The sequence below is a fragment of the Poecilia reticulata genome, chromosome 6 (assembly GCF_904066995.2).
Source record: "Poecilia reticulata chromosome 6, P_reticulata-male-v2, whole genome shotgun sequence".
NCBI classification, from domain to species: domain Eukaryota; kingdom Metazoa; phylum Chordata; class Actinopteri; order Cyprinodontiformes; family Poeciliidae; genus Poecilia; species Poecilia reticulata.
In genome coordinates, this window is record NC_088835.1 from 17,966,759 (window position 1) to 17,990,532 (window position 23,774).

The 23,774-nt window shown below is 36.7% G+C and overlaps 1 protein-coding gene across 3 annotated transcripts in view; it reads left to right on the plus strand.

Annotated features, from left to right (window-relative positions):
* furinb (furin (paired basic amino acid cleaving enzyme) b) overlaps nucleotides 1–23,774 on the plus strand; it is a 123,555-nt gene that overhangs the window by 1,399 nt on the left and 98,382 nt on the right. For 2 of the 3 annotated variants that reach the window (XM_008411496.3, XM_008411497.3), the window contains exon 2: nucleotides 11,099–11,378. The exons of the other annotated variant lie outside the window; for it this stretch is intronic. In XM_008411496.3, the coding sequence (XP_008409718.2) occupies nucleotides 11,202–11,378 (177 nt within the window). In that variant the 5' untranslated portion in view covers nucleotides 11,099–11,201. The remainder of the gene's footprint in view (nucleotides 1–11,098; nucleotides 11,379–23,774) is intronic. 3 annotated transcript variants of the gene reach the window in all.

Here is a 23,774-nt window from a genome sequence, read left to right on the forward strand (position 1 = left end):
TATTCAATAGTTAGAATTTGGTGCCTGTTTTTTTTAGAGGGGGCGGGGGAAATAACAGCTTCTTGTTTTTTTTCAATTATTATTATTTGCTTGTAATTTTCTTTTTTTAATTTCAACAATAAATTGATTTAGTTTTGCTAAATCAAAGTAGATAATTGCTTTTCAATTTTGATCAGTAAAAACGAGGAAAAACATTTCAAGTTACAATGTTTTTCTATCATCATCAGAACCAGATTATTTAAAAAAAAATGAATTAACATTTTTTATACATATATTTTTCATCATTCAAATTGATAAAATTTTAGATTTTCCTACACTTTCCATTCTTTTGCATCTACATTTTGTGATTTAAAAAGTCATGGCACAACATCTTTGATTAGTACAGAAGAAAAAGATCATTACTGGTTTCTGATGACAACATGCAATTACCAAAACATGCACATGCAGTGACCACACACTCGAGTTTTTTTTTTTCCTTAAGCCTTACAGCTATAACCTGCATCAAGTAGCTCTTTCTGTCAGAGTAAGGTGTGAATTGCTGTGATAAATCTCATTTAGTGCTGCTCCTCAGGCAAAGCTGGAATTGTTTAGACCTGGCTATGCACTATTTCTCTTCATACTGTCATTAAATACTATATTTGTGCCTACTCGGATGTAATCTGTGCGTGCTCTGTTTGAACAAACAAGTGGGGGGGGGAGGGGGGGAACGACTAAATCCTGGAATGATTTAGTATACATCCGATCATGCCCCGAGGAAAACATTATTGTTATTTTAATTTCCACTGAGATATCAGCAGAGAGAGAAAATCAAGGTCACCAGCACCAGCATGGCTCCGAGCATTATTCTAGGACGGATTACACACCGAATCAAAGTTACTCTGTAAAGCTCTTATTTATTTATTTTCAATGTCTTTGTTCAGCCTACATTGTGCCCAGGATCAAAGGTATTAATAGGGATTGAAGTTATGGTTTTTATAGTAGTCCTCAGCTCTGAAACCTCTATGTTCTATCAGCACAAAGGGTTAAACTGTACTGATAATTTTCTGACTTCTGAAACTTTTCTAAGACACACTAAATGGAGATGCAGTGTAGGAGGACGATATGTGAAAACAAACTGCTCCATGGTATAACTCATCTATAACTAGGGCAAAGGGTGACATGGATGAATGGAGGTTCAACCTGGGAAGCAATGCTCAGATTCACATAGCTGTTTAAAATTGGGGTTGGATCCCTCAATGGAGCATTATTTACACAATTGATTGCTTCTCCAGGATACGGTGCTGTCGCCCCACACAGCACTTCATCAGGCTTCTCCATCTCTGCATCCGGCAGGTTGTGGGAGTAAGAATGGATCTAGTTTCTGACTTTGCAGTGCACACACTGCTCCCATCCAGCTGTGCACGGCTGTCGTGACCGAGCATGACATGCCTCAGTGCTGCTTCTTTCCGACCACACTCCTAACTTTGATCAGCTTTCCCTCCCAGGAGAGGAAGCTTGGCTGTCAGTGGCACTTCACAAATGCTGCCGCTTGCTTGCCGAGCCTTGGTTTCCAGCAATGGGGGCAGCCCAGAGCACATGGTGGGTGTTGATTTGGCTGAAGGGCTCCCTGAAATAGAGCTGGAGTGCTGCATATGGTCTGTCACAGTTCCGTGTGCTCATCATTACCAATGCAAATCGTCTGTGCATCCACATGGAGGCTTTGAAATCACATCTCTCTTGGCTAACACTAATGCAGACAAAGTTAACTGAATGTACTTGCCCTATGTGGGATATGTACCTTATATATGGGCTCATGGGAACAATATAATGAGCAACTGGGGGTTAAGCATGTTTCTTGTGCATAAGGAAAATCGAATTCAGAGGGTAAAAAAAAAAAAAAAACCTATGGATGAAGTGACATAGCAGCATATTTCTTCTTGGATGCGATTCAAAACAAAAGACTAGAAAATATGCCAAGCATAACACTGTGGGAAAAATACCCCCCCAGCCCCACCAAACCTCCCTAGATTTCTTCTGTTTATGCTTTTTCTGGTCAAAATTTATAGTTTTGGATCATCAAACACATCAGACAGAATAAATACAAAAGGCAGTTTTCAAATGAGGATTTCATTTATTAAGGGGAAAAAGCTATCCAAACAATCCTGACCCTATGTGGCAAAAAATAATTGCCCTTTGTAATTTATTAATTAACAGTGATTAACCATTTTTTTGGGCTTGAGTTCCAATCAACTAAGTATAACTTCTAATTCAACATGAAGTAGGCCAAAAACATCTCAAAAAGCAACACTTCTTACCAAGATTAAAACACAAAAAGAAGGATGAAGAAAAATCTTCTATTGATATATCACTCTGGAAAGCGTCACAAAGCTATTTCTAAAGCTTAACCACAGCAAGAACCATAATTGATCGAAAGGAGAAAACTTGAAAGAGTGGAGAACCTCCCTAGATGTAGCCAGACTCTGTGTTCATTGATGAATCATCCAGGAAATCATTAAAGTACCCAGAAAAAAGTTGCTAAAGCATTGTAGATTGAACATGCCTCAGTTAATGTTTGTGATCTTGATTGATGCTGGGAAAATATGCCACGCTTGGAAAAAATTTAAGGCAGAAACAACACAAAGGCCTGCCACATCATGCAGAAGCTCTCTTGATGTTCCTCAGGGAAAATATTCTAGGAACAAGTGAAAAGTGGATGTTTTTGGAAGATGTGTGTGTGTGTGTGTGTGTGTGTGTGTGTGTGTGTGTGTGTGTGTGTGTGCGTGCGTGTGTGCGTGTGTGCGTGTGTGTGTATTGTGCCATCTGGTGTAAAACCAGCGCAGGATTCCAAGAAAAAGTACATCACTGATTCTGTCAAATTGTATCAATGTTTGGTGGGTAGGTGTGCTTTAATGCCTGGAAATCTGGATTGAGTCTGACTACAGGAGTTTCACAATCAATGCTTTTTTTCTAAAGCTTCTCCAGTTTTTGCAAGAGACAAGTAAATAACTGATACTTTGATATAGAACGTATCATTTACTGACTTGATGCTGGTGTCAATCTGTCAGGAGAAAGCAATTAATAATTAAGTGTATCTAAATGTGTTAAAAAAAATTTATACGACACATTTATCTGTGTTTTTTCTTGTGGCTTTTGTAGCTTTATTTCCATAAAATCTTTAAAAACAGGAGAGAAAAACTTGGTGAAGAAATTAGAACCAAGATATAACAGTATAAATGAAGCCTAAATTGTGATTCTGAGAACGAAGCCTAGGGACAGAGAGCGCAGTAAAAATAGAAGAAAATAACTGTCAGTAAAATAACTTATTGGAAAAACAGCAGCTCAAGACACTGTCTGGTACATTGTTTTGCGAAATGATAGCAACTGTTAAAACTATAAAGGTGTAAACATGGATGAAGAATTAGTAAATTGGTATATGAATAAATTAAAAAAGGTTACTATATTTTGTGACCTGAGAAATATCTTTAATGTTAAAGCTGCCTCCCTGGTCAGTCTGTAATTGTTCAACTGTTGATGTTTATTCAGTCAAGACATGAACTGTAAAAGTTAAGACCATTGTAAAACTGAAAATATAACAAATAGGGCTGCACAAAATAAGGAAAGCCTGCAATGGTGATATTAATGATGAATTTTGCGATCTTGTAATTGAGTGTTCTATTGCTTATTCTGGTGATTAATTGAGTAAGTGGACAAAAAGCAAAATGTCAGGTTTTACAGAATCTACTTAAGATTATCTTTAAGTAGATTAGTAGATATTTGTAATTTTTGACATTAAATTTAAAACTAATTGTAAATAAAAGTAGATTTTTTTTCTAAATCGGTGCTCATTTATATTGTTTCATGATCTTTTTAGATAATTTATTTGCTAACGTAATTTTAAATCCATATCTACTAGAGATATAAATTCTGTTAGGGTTTAAGTATGCATCATTACTAAAACAATATTTAGCAGATCACAAGGAGCCGTCATGGTCAAAGGTTTATCCACAAACTTTAGGGCTTTTTCATGGTAGATATATGTAGTGATTGTATGTTGCTATGAAACATGATCAAATTACATGTATGCTACTTTAAAATTAATAACAGTAAACAAAATGAATCACCTACACTGTGTTACACGTTTACACAGTTTCAGGTCTTCAACCTTTTTCTATAATTGTTAGCTCAGTGCTAATGAGTTCAGGGTAGCTCTTGTCACTCTGACTACATTTGAAGAGCTGAAAGCTTTAAAAGCTTTAAAAGAAAGTGGTGTTTGAAATCATTCTTCTTTTGTCAACTATAGTTACTGCTAAGGGAACATGTGCTGTCATCATTGCTTTGCATCAAAAAGCCTTTTCTTACAAGCATATTGCCACAAGTAGGATTTTGCCTAAAACAGCCTTTCATTGAAGCATCAAGCACTTGAAGGAGGGGGTGGGCTTAATTTCTGTAAAAAAAAAAAAAAAAAAAATGAAAAGAGAAAAAAAAAGCTTTGAGGTGTTCAAAAAATCCAACAAGTGCTAGAACTGGCTCTTCCAGTGGATTCATGTTATCATTTGCCAATACTGTCGCCTTGAAACCTGGTGCTAGAAGAGTGTTTGTCTCCAAATTGCTCTTGGATGGTTGAACAAAGTTGCACTTGTTGGTTTTGACATGTTTTTTTTTTATTTACAGCAATGTTTTTAAGCAAAATCAAGACATCTATATGTGTGGTCTCATGATAATGTCACTTTTTTTCTTTTTTACAGTCCTTTTATTAGATGTCCTAAACAGTCTGAATAGGGTTTCACCAGATAATATAACATTATCCCAATCTTTTACAGGGCAAACCTGATACTTCATGTAGAATATTTGTTCGGTTTTTACATCCTTTTTTTTCCTGAACTGAAGTGGGTTCTTTACTAACCTAAAAGTTTCTCCTGTCTGAGAAAATGGCAACATGGCATATTTATAGTGGTAAATAATGGTGGACCTCAATTAATTTGAATATCATGAAACATTTACTTATTTCAACTTGAGAAATGAAACAAACTTTATAGATTGCATACTCACACACATTTCAAGCTTGTTTATTTTGACCATTACAGCTTGCAAGTTATGAAAACCCCAAAATAATAATATGGACATTATCAATAATCACAGATATTTCAACAGAAATGTTTTCCTAGTGAATATTTTGTGAGTGCCAGGCCGGTATTTTAACTCAATACTAGGTTGGGGCTCTATTTGTGTGAATTGCTGCATCAGTTGAATGTAGCAGGACGTGATCAGCATATCGCTTTGGTGAGATGCTTAGGAAATCCAGCTTGCTTTCATAGAAATGTTCAGCTTGTCTGCATTGTTGGGTCTTTCATGTTCCTCTTATGCGGCCACCTTCTTTAGCAATGAGCTTTTGTGGTTTATGCTCCTTGTGGAGGGTGTCAATGACTGTCTGGTAGACAAATGTCAAGTCAGCACTCATCGTTGCCATCGTGTTGATGGCCATCATATAGCATCTCTGTATGAAACGTTCTCTTTGAACTGGTCTTATGTAAATTGCTGAGAACTGAAAGGTTGGTTTTTATTAAGTGTAAGTTATTCTTCAGAATTTATCACTTTGTGTATTAGGAGTCTATTAAATATAATGCATATGTAAACTTTGTAACTTGGATCACTGAATTTGATGTGGTCACTTTTTAAATGGCTCAGGGACTATAACATTAAATGTGGTCAATAATCATTACAAACTTTTTTAATGAATTAAAGTGGAGCCTAGCTTCAGACAAATCTTGAATCTGCATATCTTTACTCTGTAGGGACTGTGGCCTTGGGGTTAATGAGGTTAACAAAATACTAATTGCTGAACTGTGTGCCGTGCATGCCTGAGCCGTTCCTGCTCCTCTCTGTTGCCATTCGGGAGCTCCACTGTGTTCCTCAGCCCCCTTGGCTGTTGAAACTGAAGAAGCAACGAGAAATGCCTATGATGAGTTTATGAGTGTTTTGATTGGAATTAGCAGTTGTTGCTTCTTGTCCTCCAATCAAATTATACACTTGTCTTATCACTGTAGTGTAACTCCCACTCACAAGTCTGTCAGCAGTTTAAAACACTGGGCTCTGAATTATTAATTTAAAGCTCTCCAGTTATTTAGCATACAGCAGGTCACTTATTCTACTCCTGCATTTTCACAGCCAAATTGACTCCTGCATTGCACTGTTCCTGACAGAGGTTGTGCAACTGATTTACTGTTTCCACTGGAGTTCTGTTTGAAACGCTTTAGCTCTCCTGCGGTTTGAAGGTTGAAGTTTCATCTCATTTGGTCTTTGATGTATATTGTAGGAGCAAGCGGCCTCTTGTTACCTCTTCTCATGACAGTGTTTTGAGAGATTGAATTTTAACTATTTTGTTTTAATATGCTCGTTATACTCCGCAATGCAGTTTGAGGGGAGAGATGCTCATCTTTTCCTCTCCATCTCTGTATTTCTCCCTCTATTCAGTGTCAGCAGACCGCTGTTTGCATGGCTCCAACACACCATCTAATGAGCTCAGAAGAATTACTCCAGAGGAAGAGTGACAGCCTCTAGTTATGTTTCCAGCACCTCTCCTGATGCACTTAAATTACACACCCACTTCCAAATGTATCTGTAAACCCACAGAGGCAGTCTGTGACTTACTCCTCTTTTAACGCTGTGGATTCATCTATTTTCCGGAAAGTGGTATAATTGTCTTCGAAAATGGGAGGAGAGGGTTTATTCATTGTTAAAAGGATCCTATATATACTGATCAGCTGCAGCATTTAACAAGGGCAGCTTAATGAAGCGACATTGTTCACCTTAATGCGAGGCAATATTCTTATAATTATGTACTATATGCCCAACATTTTCTAAAAGCAACGGTGGAGGATGCAGTTTAGAACTATGGCAGAGAACCGTTAGGTAGTTAAAGGGTCAGTATTATGTATTTTCTGTACACATAGTGCCAGTTTATACCACTATGTCCTGTTATTTTTAGTTGTTGTAAAGGTGCTGTATATCTATCAACCGTGACTTAGAGGAAGTTTGACTTTGCAATTAACCGTTTGAAATTGGGTCTCTGTCTTTCTTTCGCTCATTTTCTATCGGACATCATCTTCAGCATGTCATCACGATGGGATTTCTCCATTAAGCCACCTACAGCATTCTTTGGAGCATTGGACTGAGAAGCAGTTTGTATAACAAGCTCAGCAGATGTGCGGTTCCACAACTAGTCTGGTGGAACTCAGTGAAATACATTGTTGGGCTGCATCGTTGGATGACACAACTCTTGAATACAGTACTGGGAGTAATGTCAATGCTCTATGTCTGAAGCCATAGTTCTTAACTGGAAAAGGATGGACCCATTCCCTTCAGATTGGGGGGCCCGTCTCTTATTTGTGGAGAGACATTTGATTGTCTTGTTCTTGACTGGTTGTAAGGCGAAGTGAGAGATGGATAGACGGCTTGTAGCTTTGTGTGCAGTAATACCAACATTTCTCTACTCAAAATGTCAAGAGCTGAGCCATTTGGCAAAATATTAAACTTACTAGATCATTTACTGAGCCGAAAAAGGAGATCCTGAATACATGCAGCTAAGATGTGTTTCCTCGAAAGGATGGATGGATGAATGGATATCTGAAATGAATATTGACAAAAATAAATAAAAAGAAAAGTTGGTCCAGGTAATAAAATGAAACATAAATAAGTCACTGCTCACTGTTATATGTCCTTGTTCATTTTGTGACAATGCTGAAGTAAAAGGAGCTGTTTCAAAAGAAACCTGATAAACCTTGAACCAAGGCACATTACTGCTCATAAGAATTCCCCAGCAAAGTCTGAGACTGTTTGTTTGATACAAATTCTAATCAACTTTTTTCAAAAGTAATAACATTTTTCTCACTCAAATCTAAATTAAAATTATCCTGTAGCTTGTGTACATTACTTGTAGGGTTCGACTCAGTCTTAATTCAAGCAATGTATTTCTGCACTTCATTAAATATGTTTATATATATAAAAAATGTAGACAATCCCTAACTTTAAATTTAAAGTTTTTTTCTAGGGGAGGAAAAAACCTTTCCCTAGAAAATAGCTTTCTTCAAACTATCCAGTAGTAATAATTGTTTTTACAATGTTTTGGATTTGTTATCTATGAGCGTGTGAATGTGTGCATGAATAGGTGAATGACTGAATGTTGTGTGAAGCATTTTGCTGTCCACTGGAATTGATAAAGCAGTACACAAGTACATCTACCATTTACCATTTATGACTTCTTATTTCCCTGGGTTAATAATGAGCTTCGCCACTCACCTGCCTTTCTCTCAGATTAAACTGTATGAACAGACAATGATGTTCACTCGGATATGAATTAAGGTGTTCAAATACTCAATTGCCACTAAATACATCTTGTTTTAATTATTACTGTGTGCTTTACAGTGACATTGTCATTATATATATATATATATATATATATATATATATATATATATATATATATATATATATATATATATATATTAAAAAATATACAGTGCTTCAGAAAAAAGAATTTGTTTTAAGGCTTTTTACAGGTCTTTATTTCCAGGGTGGCAAAAGTATGGAGGGTACTTTATATGATTCTTTTTCTACTACCAGCAGTACTGACATCTAAAATGATCAGATAGTGCTATAAGTATTTAATTTCAGTGTTGATACATCTGTGCACTTCTATCTAGTGGTCATTTGTCTTCCTTTTGCCATTAGTATCATAAATTTGCTTGGAACTCTTGGGGTATGGTGTATATTATTATCATACATTACCATTTAATGTATGATAATAATATATACATTAAATGTCTGAAACATGAAATCAAATATTTTGTGTTTTTTGCAGGTCCTTTGATGCACATAAGTTAAAAAAAGAGAGAGAAAAAGCACAACTTGGCTTATTGATTTGTGTTTACTTCATTTCACGCTCCCACCAAAAAACACAGATCCTGCTCTTTTCTCGGCATCTTGGTACATAACAAAGAGTCAGCAAATAAACAGGGAGCCAGAAGGCAATCTAAAGAACCTGTGATTTTTCGAACAGATGCATAATGGTGGAAGACAAGGAAAACCCAAATGATTGTGCAGTTACTAGCTCAGTTTAATTAAACTGCTAAGAGATAAATTAGTTTAACTTTTCTTATTCTCTCTGAGAAGAAGTGTTTGAGCTTGAACAAGCTGGTGCCAACTTGTGAATGGTCATATTTGCCTCTGCAAAAAGGCTATAGCAACTTTCTTAGCAATTGGTAAACTTTAATCTGATCTGAAAACTCTTTGTTTTAGATTATCCTATTCTTCTTAACTCACACAGGTGTATATGTTTTTACAATCATTTATTGTTTTAAATAAAATCTATTATTATGATGATGATTATTATTATTAATTATTATTATTATTATTATTATTATTAGTAGTAGTAGTAGTAGTAGTAGTAGTAGTAGTAATAATAGTAGTAGTAGTAGATTTGAAACAGTTGGTCCTTGGGTAAAGACAATTGATTTTCTCCCTGCAGATGTGAATCATCCTAGCAGTTTTGCATGACATATGTTCTTTGGTGCCTCAAATGCATACATGGCTCAAATATTGCTTTTTTTCCATAGAGGAAGACAATATTTTCCTTCCTGCACAGCCAGCTGATGAGCTCAAAATGACTTAACAGTGAGGGGAAAGTTTATCTCTCACAAGAGCTGAAAGACAAACACTTCTTTCCTCATCTGCTCACAGAAATCAAGAATTCATAATGTAGGAAAGAAACACGCATCCCTTCTGTCCCTCTGGCCGTCCGCCCTTCCATCCGAAAATGCTGAGCACATTGGAGATGTAGAGTGAAATCAAATGGAAGCTCTCACAAACAGTAAACAATTAGCAAAACATATTATGCATTCAAAAACATGTATTTCAAATAAATACAGCTAACTGCACCACTCATCCGGTTGGCTTTTGTGATGGTCTGGTCAACAAATTAGAAAACAACTGTGGAAAATGTGTTTTTAGGCTCTATACAGAAGAAAGTAAACAACTTATCCTTGTAGAAAGGACTCTTGCCAAGAGCTACTTTCAAACTCTAGGTTTCAGGCATGTAATGATTATTTTGAATAAAAAGAAAAAACTTTCAGACATATTGATAGCCAGTTAACTAACCATGAATTACTACGTTAGCAATTAAGATTGTACTTGTAAGAGAGACACGTATTTACAGGCAATTAGCCTAGGCAGCCTTAACAAGAGGTAGTTAAATAAGCAAATTCATGCACAGGATGTTCATCTGAGTGTGTAGCTGTCAGTCTGTCAAGGATATTTACAAGGCACCTGGACGAGAGCAGTTACTGTGGGTGTAGGTCAGTCCTGCATGTTTGTGAAAAATAAATAACTAATTCTCCAATGTGTTGTGGAAGTGCTGCAGGCCTGCAGCTTGACCAATTTGCTGGCATAATTATGCTTTTTGATGGCATCAGGAAGGACTTCTTTTATCTGACTCAGAGAACGCCAAATCAAATGACAGCAGAGTAGTCAAAGCCGAACATTTTTTTGTTTGAACTTCTGCTCAAATAATGATTCTTTTTTTAAATCTGACATTTTATTTTACTGTTCAGTTAGAAAATGTTGAGCATGACCTTACCAAACCTAATAAGCAATATTCCAGAATATTCAAAAGTGAAGAACAGTGTCTGAGTGAATATTTAAATACATTTTCGCCTGGAAGTTCTTTGTCTTTTTTTTTTTTTTTTTTTTGCCATTAGCAGTATGAGTTTGCTTTGTGCTGTTGCTGTACTGCAGCAAGATGCTTACTGTATATGATTATCATACATTACCATTCCATGTCTCTGGAACATACAGCGAAATAGAGAAATAATTTTTGGTTGCGGCAGATTCCTTCTCTGTTCTGATCTAATATTAATATTTTGTATATTTATGTAAGTCTTTCTTTCTCATAGTCTTACAGTGGACAGGAAGCTTTTTAAGGTGAATAATAGGATGTGTGGGTGATCCCCAGTTAGTCTTTGCTTGGCTCTGATTGTTATCTGCAGGATTATATTACTGCCCTAGACTGACCCAGTTTGGAAGGCCATGTTTTTGTTTATAGCTTGCTCTGTCCTCTCATCTCTAGGCCACTGCTCTACTTTGCTGCTGTAAGGTAGAGCAGCCCAACTCTGCCTGGGAAGCAGCTTCAGACCAACACGCAGACCACCCTGTGAAGAGTTTTCCTTTTAATGGATGCCCGGGTGGCTCTGCCGATTGTGTGGACAGGTCTTGTCCTTCTGACAGCCGAGCTGAAGTGGATTGATGCTGCCGAGATTTTCACCAACACATGGGCTGTCCAGATCAATGGGGGCCCTGGGGAGGCTGACCGCATCGCCAGGGAGCATGGTTTCATCAACCAAGGCAATGTAAGTTTTGCTCATGCCACAATACTCTTTTTTTTTTTCTAGGAAGTTGCACAGTGAATGCTCTGTGTGGAAGTGTCTGCAGTAATCTGTCTTATATGCACACCCAGCAGCACAGGTGCATATCAATTAAGAAGAAGTTCATTCATAATTAATTTCAGTAATTCAGTTCAAACTGTGGAACTGTTATTTTAATGGTATTGTTGCACACAGAGTGATATGTTTGAAATATTCGGATGCTTTTGGCTTACACCTACAAAAGCCCCAAAATTTCTCCCTTAAAAAATAAAAATGTGCAAAAGATGGAAAAAAGGCACTCTTAATACAAAATTGTTATGCACTACACATCAAAACTGGAGACAATTCAACAGTTTTCCAGCAAACTTTCATTGACACCCTGCACACTGTCTGCTGAGAGATCTGTAGACAAACACAATAATGGAAAATTGAGTGGAAGAATAAAAAGATTTTTAGAAAAAAGATACACAGCCAAGAGTTTGGGGATGTTTTGAGGGGAATGGATTGTGTAACTCTGCCTTCATGACAAGCAGATTAGCCTAAACTCAGCAGAATCTATGGAGCATTGTCAAAAGGAGGATAAGAGACACCCGACCCAACATTGCAGACCAGCTGAAGGTCATTAATAAAGCAACCCCTCAGCTGAGCCTCAGGTTGATTGCCACCATACCACACCACACAGACCCAATAATTAATGCCATATTCATAAAAAAATATGAACAATGTCTTGAAAGGCTTCATGGGTGTTCTAAATTTCATGTTCTGGATCATAAATCATGTAAATCACTGAAGTTATTTTCCCATAACAGTCTAATTTATTAAGATATTCTGGTATTACTTGTGATAAAGCCATACATTTAAACAATGAGAGATTTTGTTACTACATTTGCTGGACATGAAAAGTTGAACATCAGAGAGTTTAGTACGAAAACCTCCAGTCTGTTCTGCTCCATTGTTCTGCGCATTGCTGAAGTGTAACCTCTTGTCGTTCTTGCGAGCTTAAGAGCATACCTGACTCGCTAACTCTTCACGACTGTATTTACAAAGAAAAAAGACACAGATAATTGTGTTGTTCAGAGTTGGAAGGAAGAATTTTAGGTTTGTTGGCAGTAAACAGGGTTAAATTTTATTCAGAGCACTTAAACCTCTCTCTCTGTTGTTGTTTTTTTTTAGGCGATTCTAATTAATTAAAATTGATGTGTCACAGTTTTTCGAAACACAACAGAAACACAATTGCCAGGATAGGTGAAGATGCTGAGGAAGAAGTGGTTCTCTCAGTGACATGTTATTAAATTCACTTGAATATCAAAATGCTCCCAAAGCTAAACTTTTCACATATTTGTGCTCAGTACTTGACAGGAAGTTGCTGTTTGGTTTCCACCTCCCTTGTTGCTCTTCTCGAGACTTAAGTTCATTTGCATGCGTCTCTGCGGAGCTGCCTGAGTGCTACATACACCAGTGAACAGACTTCTGCGTTTTAAGAATAAGAAAGGATTCAGCATTCCCTCCTCTACCCACCTCAGCTAAAGAGGATTTTCCGACAAACAGCCTTGAAAAATTTATTTTTGCTCAGATTATCTTATTTATTAAGTGAAGGTTATTCTTGGGTGTTTTTATCTCCTGATCCCTTTCCAAGCAGTTTCCATAATGACTAATGACAGATTTGACATGAAGAAATTTGTGTCAGTCGTAAAATGTTCTCTTCGCCTCTTAAGTGTTAAAGTATTTACCCAAGATTTGACAAAAAGTGATTTTTTTTCTGTTAAATGCTTAAATTTATTTCCAATTGATCACTGCAGTTATTTTAGTCTTAAAGTTCACTGTAGAATTAAAGAGAAGTTATAATAATGCTACAATTTTATTGAATAAGATTATAAGATTATCTGGCATGCTGAGGTTTCTTCACCCACATTGCAAAAGTACATTCCAGACCCTATGCTAAAGAGAAAAAAATATCTATGAACTTTAAAACCCCACGCAATTCTTGTTTATTTCTGTGTTCTTCTTCTCGTATAATCACTTTATATACAAACAATGAATTGTTTATTTCTTTTAACCAAACCACAGACATCTTGAGCCCCGCTCTTCTGCCCATTTTCTATGAGATTGCATTTATTTATTTTTTCTTCTTGGTTAATTAGTGATGTTTTAAGATGATCCGCTGTTTCTGAATCACAAAGAACTTACACATTCCACCCTGGCTAGACATCAAGGACCTTTCATCTTGGATGCCTCATTTCTGTATGCTCCTATCTTAAAGTATTTGCTATACAGGAGAAACCAAATAAGTAGATTTTAGTATCTAGTTCCTAAGTGGATGCTGGGATGAACAGTGATGATTTATAGACTGTGTGCATTTCTTGTACTCTGGGTATTGGAAGGTTATATGGGGGTATGGGTTGGGTGAGGATTTGTAGAGCTGGGTGCTTAAAGGGGAAATGGCTTCTTTATTTTCCCATCATCTTTGATGCTTGTTCTGAAAGACACTTGAGGAGAGAAAAGAGGCTGATGTATAATGAGAAGGTAATGGGGTTTTTATCACTAATGTGATTATGGGATCACCGTTTCACTGATTATTTGTTCACAGTAGTTCCTAAAAATATGTAATATTTTGTAATAATAATTTGTTTTGTTTTTTCCTCAGCGTGTCCCTCTGTGTCCACAGAAATTGTCATTATGTTTTGGCCTAATTTCCCTCAACTGGATTTCGGGGGACATAAAGTATGTTTTCATCATTGGTAGTGTGTGAATGTATTGAATCCCAGGAATCGGGTTTAAATGCGATCGAGACAACCTACTGGCCAGGAGCATTTAACAAGTTGTCACAGAACATCATTATATCAGTTTCCTTGTAGTATGATCAATTTTTTTTTTTTTTCATTAATTTGTTGTGTTTGCGTAGGAGTTCTAAGACGGACCAGAGTTTACAGTGAAATGTCATGTTGTGCTCTTAGTGAGCTGAGTCAGAATCATTGTTTTTGTGAGAATGGGCATGTTCTGTGGGCGTTGACTGACTGAATCACTGGAGTCGACGTCTATCAGAGCCTTTTTTAAATCTCTTCATCACTCTGCCTCTTTTTCACCCCTTAACATCTTGATCTTCGGGTCTCTTTCTATTTATAGCCGCTGTGTCTTATATTCATACTTCTTGAGCCCTTTCAAATTTTGTCACACTACAAACATAGACTTCTGTGTCGGTCTGGGGATTTTGTGTGACAAAACATAAATAGTACAGAATTGTGTAATGGGATGATAAAGTAGCATGGACTTGATTTTTTTTTTTTTTTACACATGAAACTTTGAAAAGAGTGACTTGCATTTGTATTCAGTATTTTGTAGAGCTGCCTTTTGCTGCAAGAGCAGATGCAATTATTTTGATGCATGTCTCTATCAATTTCGAACATCCAGAAAATAGTTCAAGCTTAGTCAAACTTTATGAACACCATTCATAAATTATAACTAAATTATTGGAGACCCTCCATGAACTGACCATTCTTGAACTGCCGACTTGCCACGGATGTTCACTTAGATTCATTTTTTTGTTTATTTATTGGACCATAATAATATATGGATCCAAACATTTATCTAAGCTATTCTATTTTAGCTCTGGATACAGGATCATTGTCCTGTTTTGTGCTGACAGAAGCACATGTGGGACTAAATTAAGCTTTAGACAAATGTGGAGGGTTGTTCTTCGGGAAGGGATTTATTTTTTTCCTATAGAATCAGCTTTCTAAGGAGAATCTATGCGAGTCATTTTTTTGTATATTGTGTTAAGAGATCTTTCTTACTTAGCTGTGGGAAATAAATACAAAGATGCATACTTTAATGTCAAATCAGAAAAGAGGCAATTCAACCTTGTGGGTGTTTTTGTATGATTTAATTAACATAAATTAGCTGACATAAAATGATGGCGAATAACTGTAAATTGCTTTTATTACAAATATGTTTTTTTTTTATCAGATATAATTTCAACTAGTTGTTTCTTCATTTGATAGATAGATTTGATAGAAAGCTGTACTGTAAAAAGTACAGCTTTCTATCAGCATCACCTCATGTAGTAACGGTCAAGGATTTAACAGCGTTCTCTGTTTCCATGTGACCCGACTGCTATTTTCTCTCCAGTGGATACCTGTGCAGAGACTCATGTTCTTTTACTTGCAAACTCTCCTCTTGCTCATATAAACCATCATTACTCATCCAGTGTTTTGCAGCATACTGACTAGCAATGCTTCCCTCTGCAGAATTTGTTGTTCTCTGTTTCAGACATGACTCTGAAGCTAAAAAAGGGAATACTGCTCTGAAGAAAAGCCGTGCAGTTTTGCCGGAGGCAGCGATGAATTTCAAGAGACAGAGTTTGCTGAAGTGCTAATGCATTATAATGGTGCTAAGAGAATAATGTAAAAATGGTAACACAAGATAGCCCACGCCGTAGCACGGCTACAGTAATGCAGGTTATTCTGTCAGATGTAACTATTTATTCATTCTTTTTTTCTCCTGTGTTTTTTTTCTCCTGCCTTCACAAAAGATAACAGAAAGTGAAAGTTTTACATTTATTCAAATTATTCTTCTCCAATGTGTGAAGTTTGTTCTATTCTAAGCAAATCGTGAATCTACTTGGTCTCAGTTTTAGTGCCTATAACCTTTTAGGTAATAAGTAAAATGAAGCTTGAGTGAAATAGGGTGGAGATGATATAATTCTGCAACTAGATCCTAAATTTTGTCTCACCATTAATATAAAAAAAGATCAAACTGACATTAAATACCAGGTGCTACTTTCAATACATTTAACATTAATCAACTGCTTCTTAAGCACGTCATCTTAAAACTTTGCTCTGTTTTTCACTATCTAAAATAGCTGAAATAAATAGTGTATTTATGTGAAGTGGCTGTGTTTATTGTTGTTAATTAAAAAAATTATACTCATGTTCCTAGTCTGGGATTGACAAGTCATGGCCTATTTTATTTTTTCTCGCTGCATCGCTTCCTTCCAATTATCATTAAATCTTTTATCGGGCCAGCTGTTTTTGTTTTTTATTCAAGACAAATATGCCTTATAAATATAGACTGAACAACTAATGAAACAGCAGATCAAAAGATAAACAGCATGATTATTACATGTAATGTCACTTAGAGCTTCAGAAGCTTTGTTTATGTTCTTAGGCTTGCATATCGAATAGAGAAATAAAAAATAGAACAATTGCAGTGCTTGAATAAAGGATGTGAAACTTGAGTAAAAGTTCTTTTTTTTTTTTTTTTTTACATGTCTCCTCCAAAAACTGTTTATAAAGAGGGCAATATTGGTGTAAAATTGTAAATAATAACTGAAAGAAATTACTTTTTAATCATATAGGCCTAATCTTAAAAGCAACTACAACAAAGACGACATAGAAAATGTTACATATTTAAATGTTTTATGTATGCTTATGCTCCTGTTAAATTTAGAGCCAGCAGAACAGAATGGGGAAGACTGAAGAGATGTGTATTGCTGGAAAAGAAAACCTCAGATATGCACAGGGTGTTTTGGAAAGTAAGATAAGGATGGCTTTTATCCTATATGAAATATTGTATAGGTGGAGAGTTAGAAACATCAAAGAACTTTTGATTTTTGAGGCACTCAAAGTGCAGTGCAAAAAACGTTTAGATGATTCTACCCAGCAAGTCTGAACTCTTGCAAAAACTATTGTTAGTGAACACCTGCTGTCACTAGGGGTGTGCCACATCATCTCATTTACGGTAACACTGGTGGATTTTTTGACATAGGTGAAAAATTTATATTGCAATATCAAATTATGATGTCACTTAACCTGTGCAGCTCGATGCACAATATGGTCCATGCTCCTTTATGGGTTCTTTACCCAACACCATAAAAACAAACAACAAGCTGATCGGCTGGTCCACAGTCGTACCTGCTGTTAGGCAGAGAAAGTCATCATTTTAAAGCTAAATCTGCCTAAGGATGAAATATTATTGGTCTTAACTACATCACTGTAAAATTAGCAGTGCATTATTTGTAAAGATGCCTGCTATTGCATTACATTTAGTTTAATTTAAAGAAGCTCTTTCTGACCAATCATATTTTTATTCTCTTGTAAAATGCTAATGTTTTTGGTCATATTAGATTTGTTCTAAGGTTAAAATAAATTCCACTGTGTTCAAGACTTCATAGCATCACTCTAGGTTGCCATGGAAAAAATTGGTAGCATAATATTTCTAGCAGCTTTTCTCCAGTGCTAGAGAGAAAGTGTCACTTTTTTGCCGATAAAAATCATCCCAACATCCCAACACCACAGCAACTTCCCATTAGAGATGCAGATTATTTTAACACCTATATAAGATTGTCATTGCATGTCTGCTGTATTTAAGAGAAGCTGAAACTTTGCACAGTTTTTTCCATCTCTCATTATTTACATGTACTCAACGCTTCTTTGATGTTTCATCTTTTAATTATCGAAGCCATGAAATAATCCTGCTTTGAATTAATCTAATTTCCCTTTGTTGCTTTTTGCAATTCATCTACCTGGGTACTTCCTTTATTATTATGTCCATGACATACACCGTCATCACCGAACACATCAGGCTTGCACGGAAGAGCCTTTTAGGTTGTTCCAAAATGTATCATAGAAATGGAGTTTCCACTGAAAGCCACAGAAACTATTACTTAAAGGGTTCCGAAAAATTGTGTTTGTGTTTTGACCTATGAAATCCAAGTTATACGTGCTTCTTATTCTCATGGCTTTAGGATATAAGTCTGAATTTCTGCAAATAGATATTTAGAAGAAAGGCACTGAAAAGGTTTCTGAATGAGGGAAAGAGCAGTGAGAATAAATAAGGAGTTGGAAAAATGGTAGGGTGCTCTGTGTGCCTCTGAGATATGGGACCAGTGGTGTGTGTGTGTGCGTGTGTGTGCGTGGGTGCGCGTGTGTGTGCATGTGGATGCGTGTGTGTGTGCGTGCGTGCGTGCGCGTGTGCATGTGTGTGCGTGCGTGTGTGTGTGTATATTCTCTGCTTGTATTCAAGTCTTTTCTTTTCAGGAAGATTTTTGTAGAGCTGCTCCCATTTCTAATCTTGCTATTATTTACCATGGATGGATTTGAGTATGGGCTGCACAGTGGCGCAGTTGGTAGAGCTGTTGCCTTGCAGCAAGAAGGTTCTGGGTTCGATTCCTGGCCCCGGTCTTTCTGCATGGAGTTTGCATGTTCTCCCTGCATGCGTGGGTTTTCTCCGGGTACTCCGGTTTCCTCCCACAGTCCAAAAACATGACTGTCAGGTTAATTGGTCTGTCTAAATTGCCCCTAGGTGTGAGTGTGTGTGTGCATGGTTGTGTGTCCTGTGTGTCTCTGTGTTGCCCTGCGACAGACTGGCGACCTGTCCAGGGTGTACCCTGCCTCTCGCCCGGCACGCCAACTGGAGATGGGCACCAGCAACCCTCCCGACCCCACTGAGGGACAAGGGTGAAAGAAAATGGATGGATGGATGGATGGATTTGAGTATATGAGGATGGATGTTTGTTGTATTAGGCCTTTGCCTCTGCTCAGAGTTAAGAATGTAATTCCTTCTCAACCACACTGGTCTCTTGGCTAGCTCGCGCATTTTCACTGACAGAAATGTTCTTGGTACAATGGTAAAATTTTGTATGTGTAAACATACCAATAAAATATGTTCTTAGATTTTAGCTGCACCTCAGGGAATTTGCCTGTAATTATGTTATTTATTCTTTCCTACAGTTCAATCTTCAGTTGAACTATAGAAATCCACTCAGAACTATGCCTACATTTTTTCCTTTCCGCCTTGCTACAAGCCAGTGTTTTTTCAGCTGTCAACATACAAGAGAAGAAAAGTGGAAAAGATTGAACAACAGAATTTCTCCTTCTCTGTGTTTCTTCAAAACAAGAGTCCTTGTGTTCTGTGTTCTTGACATAATCAGATTCATGGTTTCTTGAGCTTCTGTGTGTTTGGTGCTTTTCTCTGAATAGGGGTGTTATTTCTCTTATGGGTTCAGATACAAAAATATGGGCTACATTCAAATATCTGCAGAAAGTCCAACCCTAGTACAGTTGGAAAGTCCAATTAGTATAGTTGGAAATTTTTACTATCTCATGATTCAGTTCAGATTTTTGGGGCCACGATGTGATTGAAAATACATTTTTGATTCAAAATAAATATTCATAATAATTCCTTTTTCAACCTATATGTGTGCTAAGAATCCTCATGATCTAGTCCAGTCTACTTTGCAAGGCAGAATAGCAAGCGTAAACATTACAGTGTCTTTTTCATGTTTGTTAAGTTTTAAGCAACAGTCTATTATGCAGGATTTCAGAACAAAATCATTAACTGTCAGTGTTAAATACTGACCGATAAACAGAAAATAGTGCTTTTCTCACATTATTAAACTAAAAAATATAACAAAAAAAGGAACCTATTAGGTTGCTGAATAGAAAAATAAAAGATGAGAAGAATAAAATAATGTGAAACACTTAATCACCCATGAACAGAGAGATGTCTATACACTGTCTGTGAGAAGGACTGTTGAGATTTACTTGCCACTCTATGTCAACTAAGTGGACAGAAACTGTGAGATAGGTCTCTGCTGTCAGGGCAGTCTGGAATCTGTGGTGAGAGCAACACTGTGCTGTTTGTCATGCTTTTCATTTCAGCTCCTTTTTGTTGTAGCGCCCCTCTAAATGAGTGGTTACGGTTGTGCTAAAAGAAATGTTAATGCACTTCTTGGAGCAAAGTTTTAACTCATAACAGCCCTCAAAATCAACCGTGCTAATTCGCATAATGTCTTTTCCACCATGTTTTGGTCATGCCCTCCACTTTTCTGTCATATTATCCTCAACTTCGTAGCACATCACCAAGTTTTGATTCAGAAGTTGACACTGCCCTATCATGTAGCACACCTGAATGAGCACTATATTAAGGAGATAGCTTAAGAAGCTTGTTGAGTGTTTATATTTCTAAACAGAGCCACATAAAGTGCAAGTTACATTCCATATTGGAATCCTTGGATGATGAGCCTTACAAAGGGATTTTTGAGTGACGATTGGCTGTGGTAGAGGGAGGATTGGGTGTGAGTTGGCTGCGGTGGAGACAAATCAATTGGATGGTGCAGGTAGGCTGGAGAATGTCTCCCAGTTTGGATTTATGACTAGGCTTCATAACAGTAATGTTTTAAAATACATGTTTACCTTCATTTTTATCTATGCCCAGTGGACTTGACATGGCAGATAAATTATGCTAGTACATGAAGTTAGAATTCATTTTGAAAGGTAAACCAACAAATCCTTAATAGATGAAAGAATCAATATGACAATATTATCCTATTTAAGATGAAAAATGTAATATTCCCTCATGATTTTTACATGTACATGCTGTACAAGAGATCACTTGTTTACATAGAGACTTTTCATGATGCATCACAAGATCAGAGAACAAGGCAGATATGTGATAGTTTTAGCCTTTTTTTTCAATAGATTTTTATTTTAGTGTTATTTTAAGCCACTGAACTGATGGACATGTATTCAATGCTTTTTCTTATTGAAGTGTACTACATATGCCATGTTTCCAGTTACCAAAATGGTGAACCTACACAATTGTAGACTTATTCAAACAAGGTCTGCACCATAGTTTAACTTGAGATGCTGTTCACCAGGGCAACATCAAGCGCAAATGAGATGCAGCAATTTTAATGCAGCAGAATGAGGCAATACAAACTTCAAAAAGTAAGTACAGCTGTTGGTTTTTAATTTATTCTAACTATTATAAAAAGCTAAAACAACAAAGATTTCAAAGCATGAAAAAGAATATCCATAATTCCACGTTTTTATCTTTTCTGATTGCCTGGACCCCACATAGTTTGGAGGTATGTTTTTTGTCTCACCATCTCGTGGTGCCTTCTGTTCCCACAACTCCATGCTTCACAGTCGGAACCACAACAAAGCTGTTTGAACTCATGAACACCAAAGATGTTCAAAAGAATGTGCGGACAACTTGGATCAGACTTTTTCCACAGTTGTTGTTCACATATGTACGTCCCAGCAGGAGATATTTTGCTGGAGATGAGCTCACCCTCTCTCAGCATGAAGCACAAGAGAAGGGATTGCAGGGGAGCTTTTATCTAGAGCGCACAGGATATAATGCAAAAGCACATTGTGGAAATTCCTGCACTTAAAAGGCATCAGTAATGATGGATGAGCCTCCCTGATAACTTCCTTTGTGCTGATTTCAATACAGCGGAAATTGGGCGAGTGTGTGAATGAATACACAATATCAAAAAGCGAAGAAAACAACTCACAGGTCAGCAAAAAAAACAACTAGAAAGAGTATGAACCAGCAACTTCTATCCTTGCATACACCTGCATTTCCCCTTACTTGCAGTAAATGCTACGTAAGATTTGCTGCTTAGTTGCACATTGTTGTACTAACTGATTTACCAAGTACAGTATTTTATTTGAGGCCTAGATGGAAAAAGAACCAAAACACCTTTAACATTTGGCACCTCTTATTTTTAGCATTGTAAGTTCTTCAGGAGTAGAGTAGCCCAATCGTTGTGGAAACTATTTTTTAAGAGCATACTTAAAAATGAAAAGGTGCATGTGTCATAGTTCAATGGTAAACAGAGCTACACCAGTCTTCCAAAGCTTTTTCTGACAGATACAAATTTCTGTTTTTCTTTTTTAGTCTGAGTCAGTGATTTTTCATTTTGACCAGTTCTGTTTTTGTTTTCTCTCTTTTTTAAAAACAAAAACAAAAACGTGGGTTGTATGTGCAGATCAAACCAATGTTGTTTTGAATTTTCCAAGTAATTCAGAGCTGATCAGGGAACATTGGTCAGTTCATTTATCTGGTTGATAAATCACTACATCCCTTTTACTGTGATATCTAGATTGTTCTGTTCTATTCCAAAATGTTATCCCTATGTAGGGCTGGGCGATATATCGAGAATACTCAATGCACCGCGATAATTTCAATTTACGATAGTTAAAATGGCTATATCGCAACTACCGAGTATAAATTGTTGTTCAAATAATAAACTTTCGCCGTCAAATTCACTGTGAGTGTGAGCGCGGTTTATCCACACCCTATGAATGCATCACTAGTCCCTCGCCCTTCCCCACCTGAAAATGTTCTACCAATCACGCTGCACGGAGAAAACAAACAACGTGGTGACAGCGAGAGTTTGAAGCGAGCCGTGAATGAGACGGTAACTGAAGAGGAGTCAGATTAACTAGTCTAGTTCGGATGAGAAACAGCGCTGGATCAATAATTTGGCAGTAGCTTGGATTTTTTATATGGAGGATGTCGAACAAAATGAGGTAATTTGCAAAACATGTTATAAAACTATTGCCACAAAAGGCTGTACCACAAATGTATCCACCCAACCCCCAGTCAGACTACTCTTCTACATGCCGTTCATAGCCGCGCTGCCGAGGTAGAACTAGTCCGTTAAAGTGAAACCTGGAGACGTAGGTATGATTCATTTAATGCTATGCAATGGGAAAAATAACTCAAAACTACTTATTATTTTTTTCTTTTCTTTTTTCCTTGCTCTCTGTCGGCTTTATGATACGCGCAGACTCGTTGTCATAGCAACTGGCAACAACGCAACTTTATCTATCAGGATTCAGCACCAAAAACACTCAAACATTACCCTACATAGAACAGAACATTCAGTTCGTTACAGTTTTCGGTTTTTTGGCTTGATGTGTATTTTGCGATTATTAATGAATGATTGCTGAAGTAGATTAGCCACTAACCAAAACACACCTTAATCCACAGCACATCTATATGTTAAGTTTGTCAAAGTCAAGCATAACTGACCTACCTCCCTCTCCCTTGCTGTTTTTTCTTAGTTAAAAGTTATTTCTCAGCTAGTTATCTAGTCATAGTGTGTAGACAGTTCATAGCAAAACACTGCATCCCTTTTTATATGAGCTTACATTTAAGTCTAGCAGAGAAATGGTTGCAGGAACTTGCGTGGGTGACATCATGCTGCAAGGGGTCTATAGTTTAAAATAACATTGAAGCTCCTTTAAGAATATTGTGATATATATATATCGTCTATTGTGGTATATAGCAAAAATGTATCAGGATATTACATTTTCCTCATATACCCCAGCCGTATCAATATAAAAAATATACGTACAAAGTATATGAAATTTACTTGCTACTCAAAAAAAAAAAACTTGCAGCAAGGCCAAAAGTGTCTGATTGCCAATTAAGGAAGTTGTTTTATATATAAAAAAAATAAATAAATAACCACTACTTGAAGAAAGGGTCAAGTGGCAGATACAACTGGAAAATGGGACTTAGTTAATGTGCTAATTTGAAGGATGTCAACACTGTCATTTTAACATTTCTAATTGTTAAAATTAAATA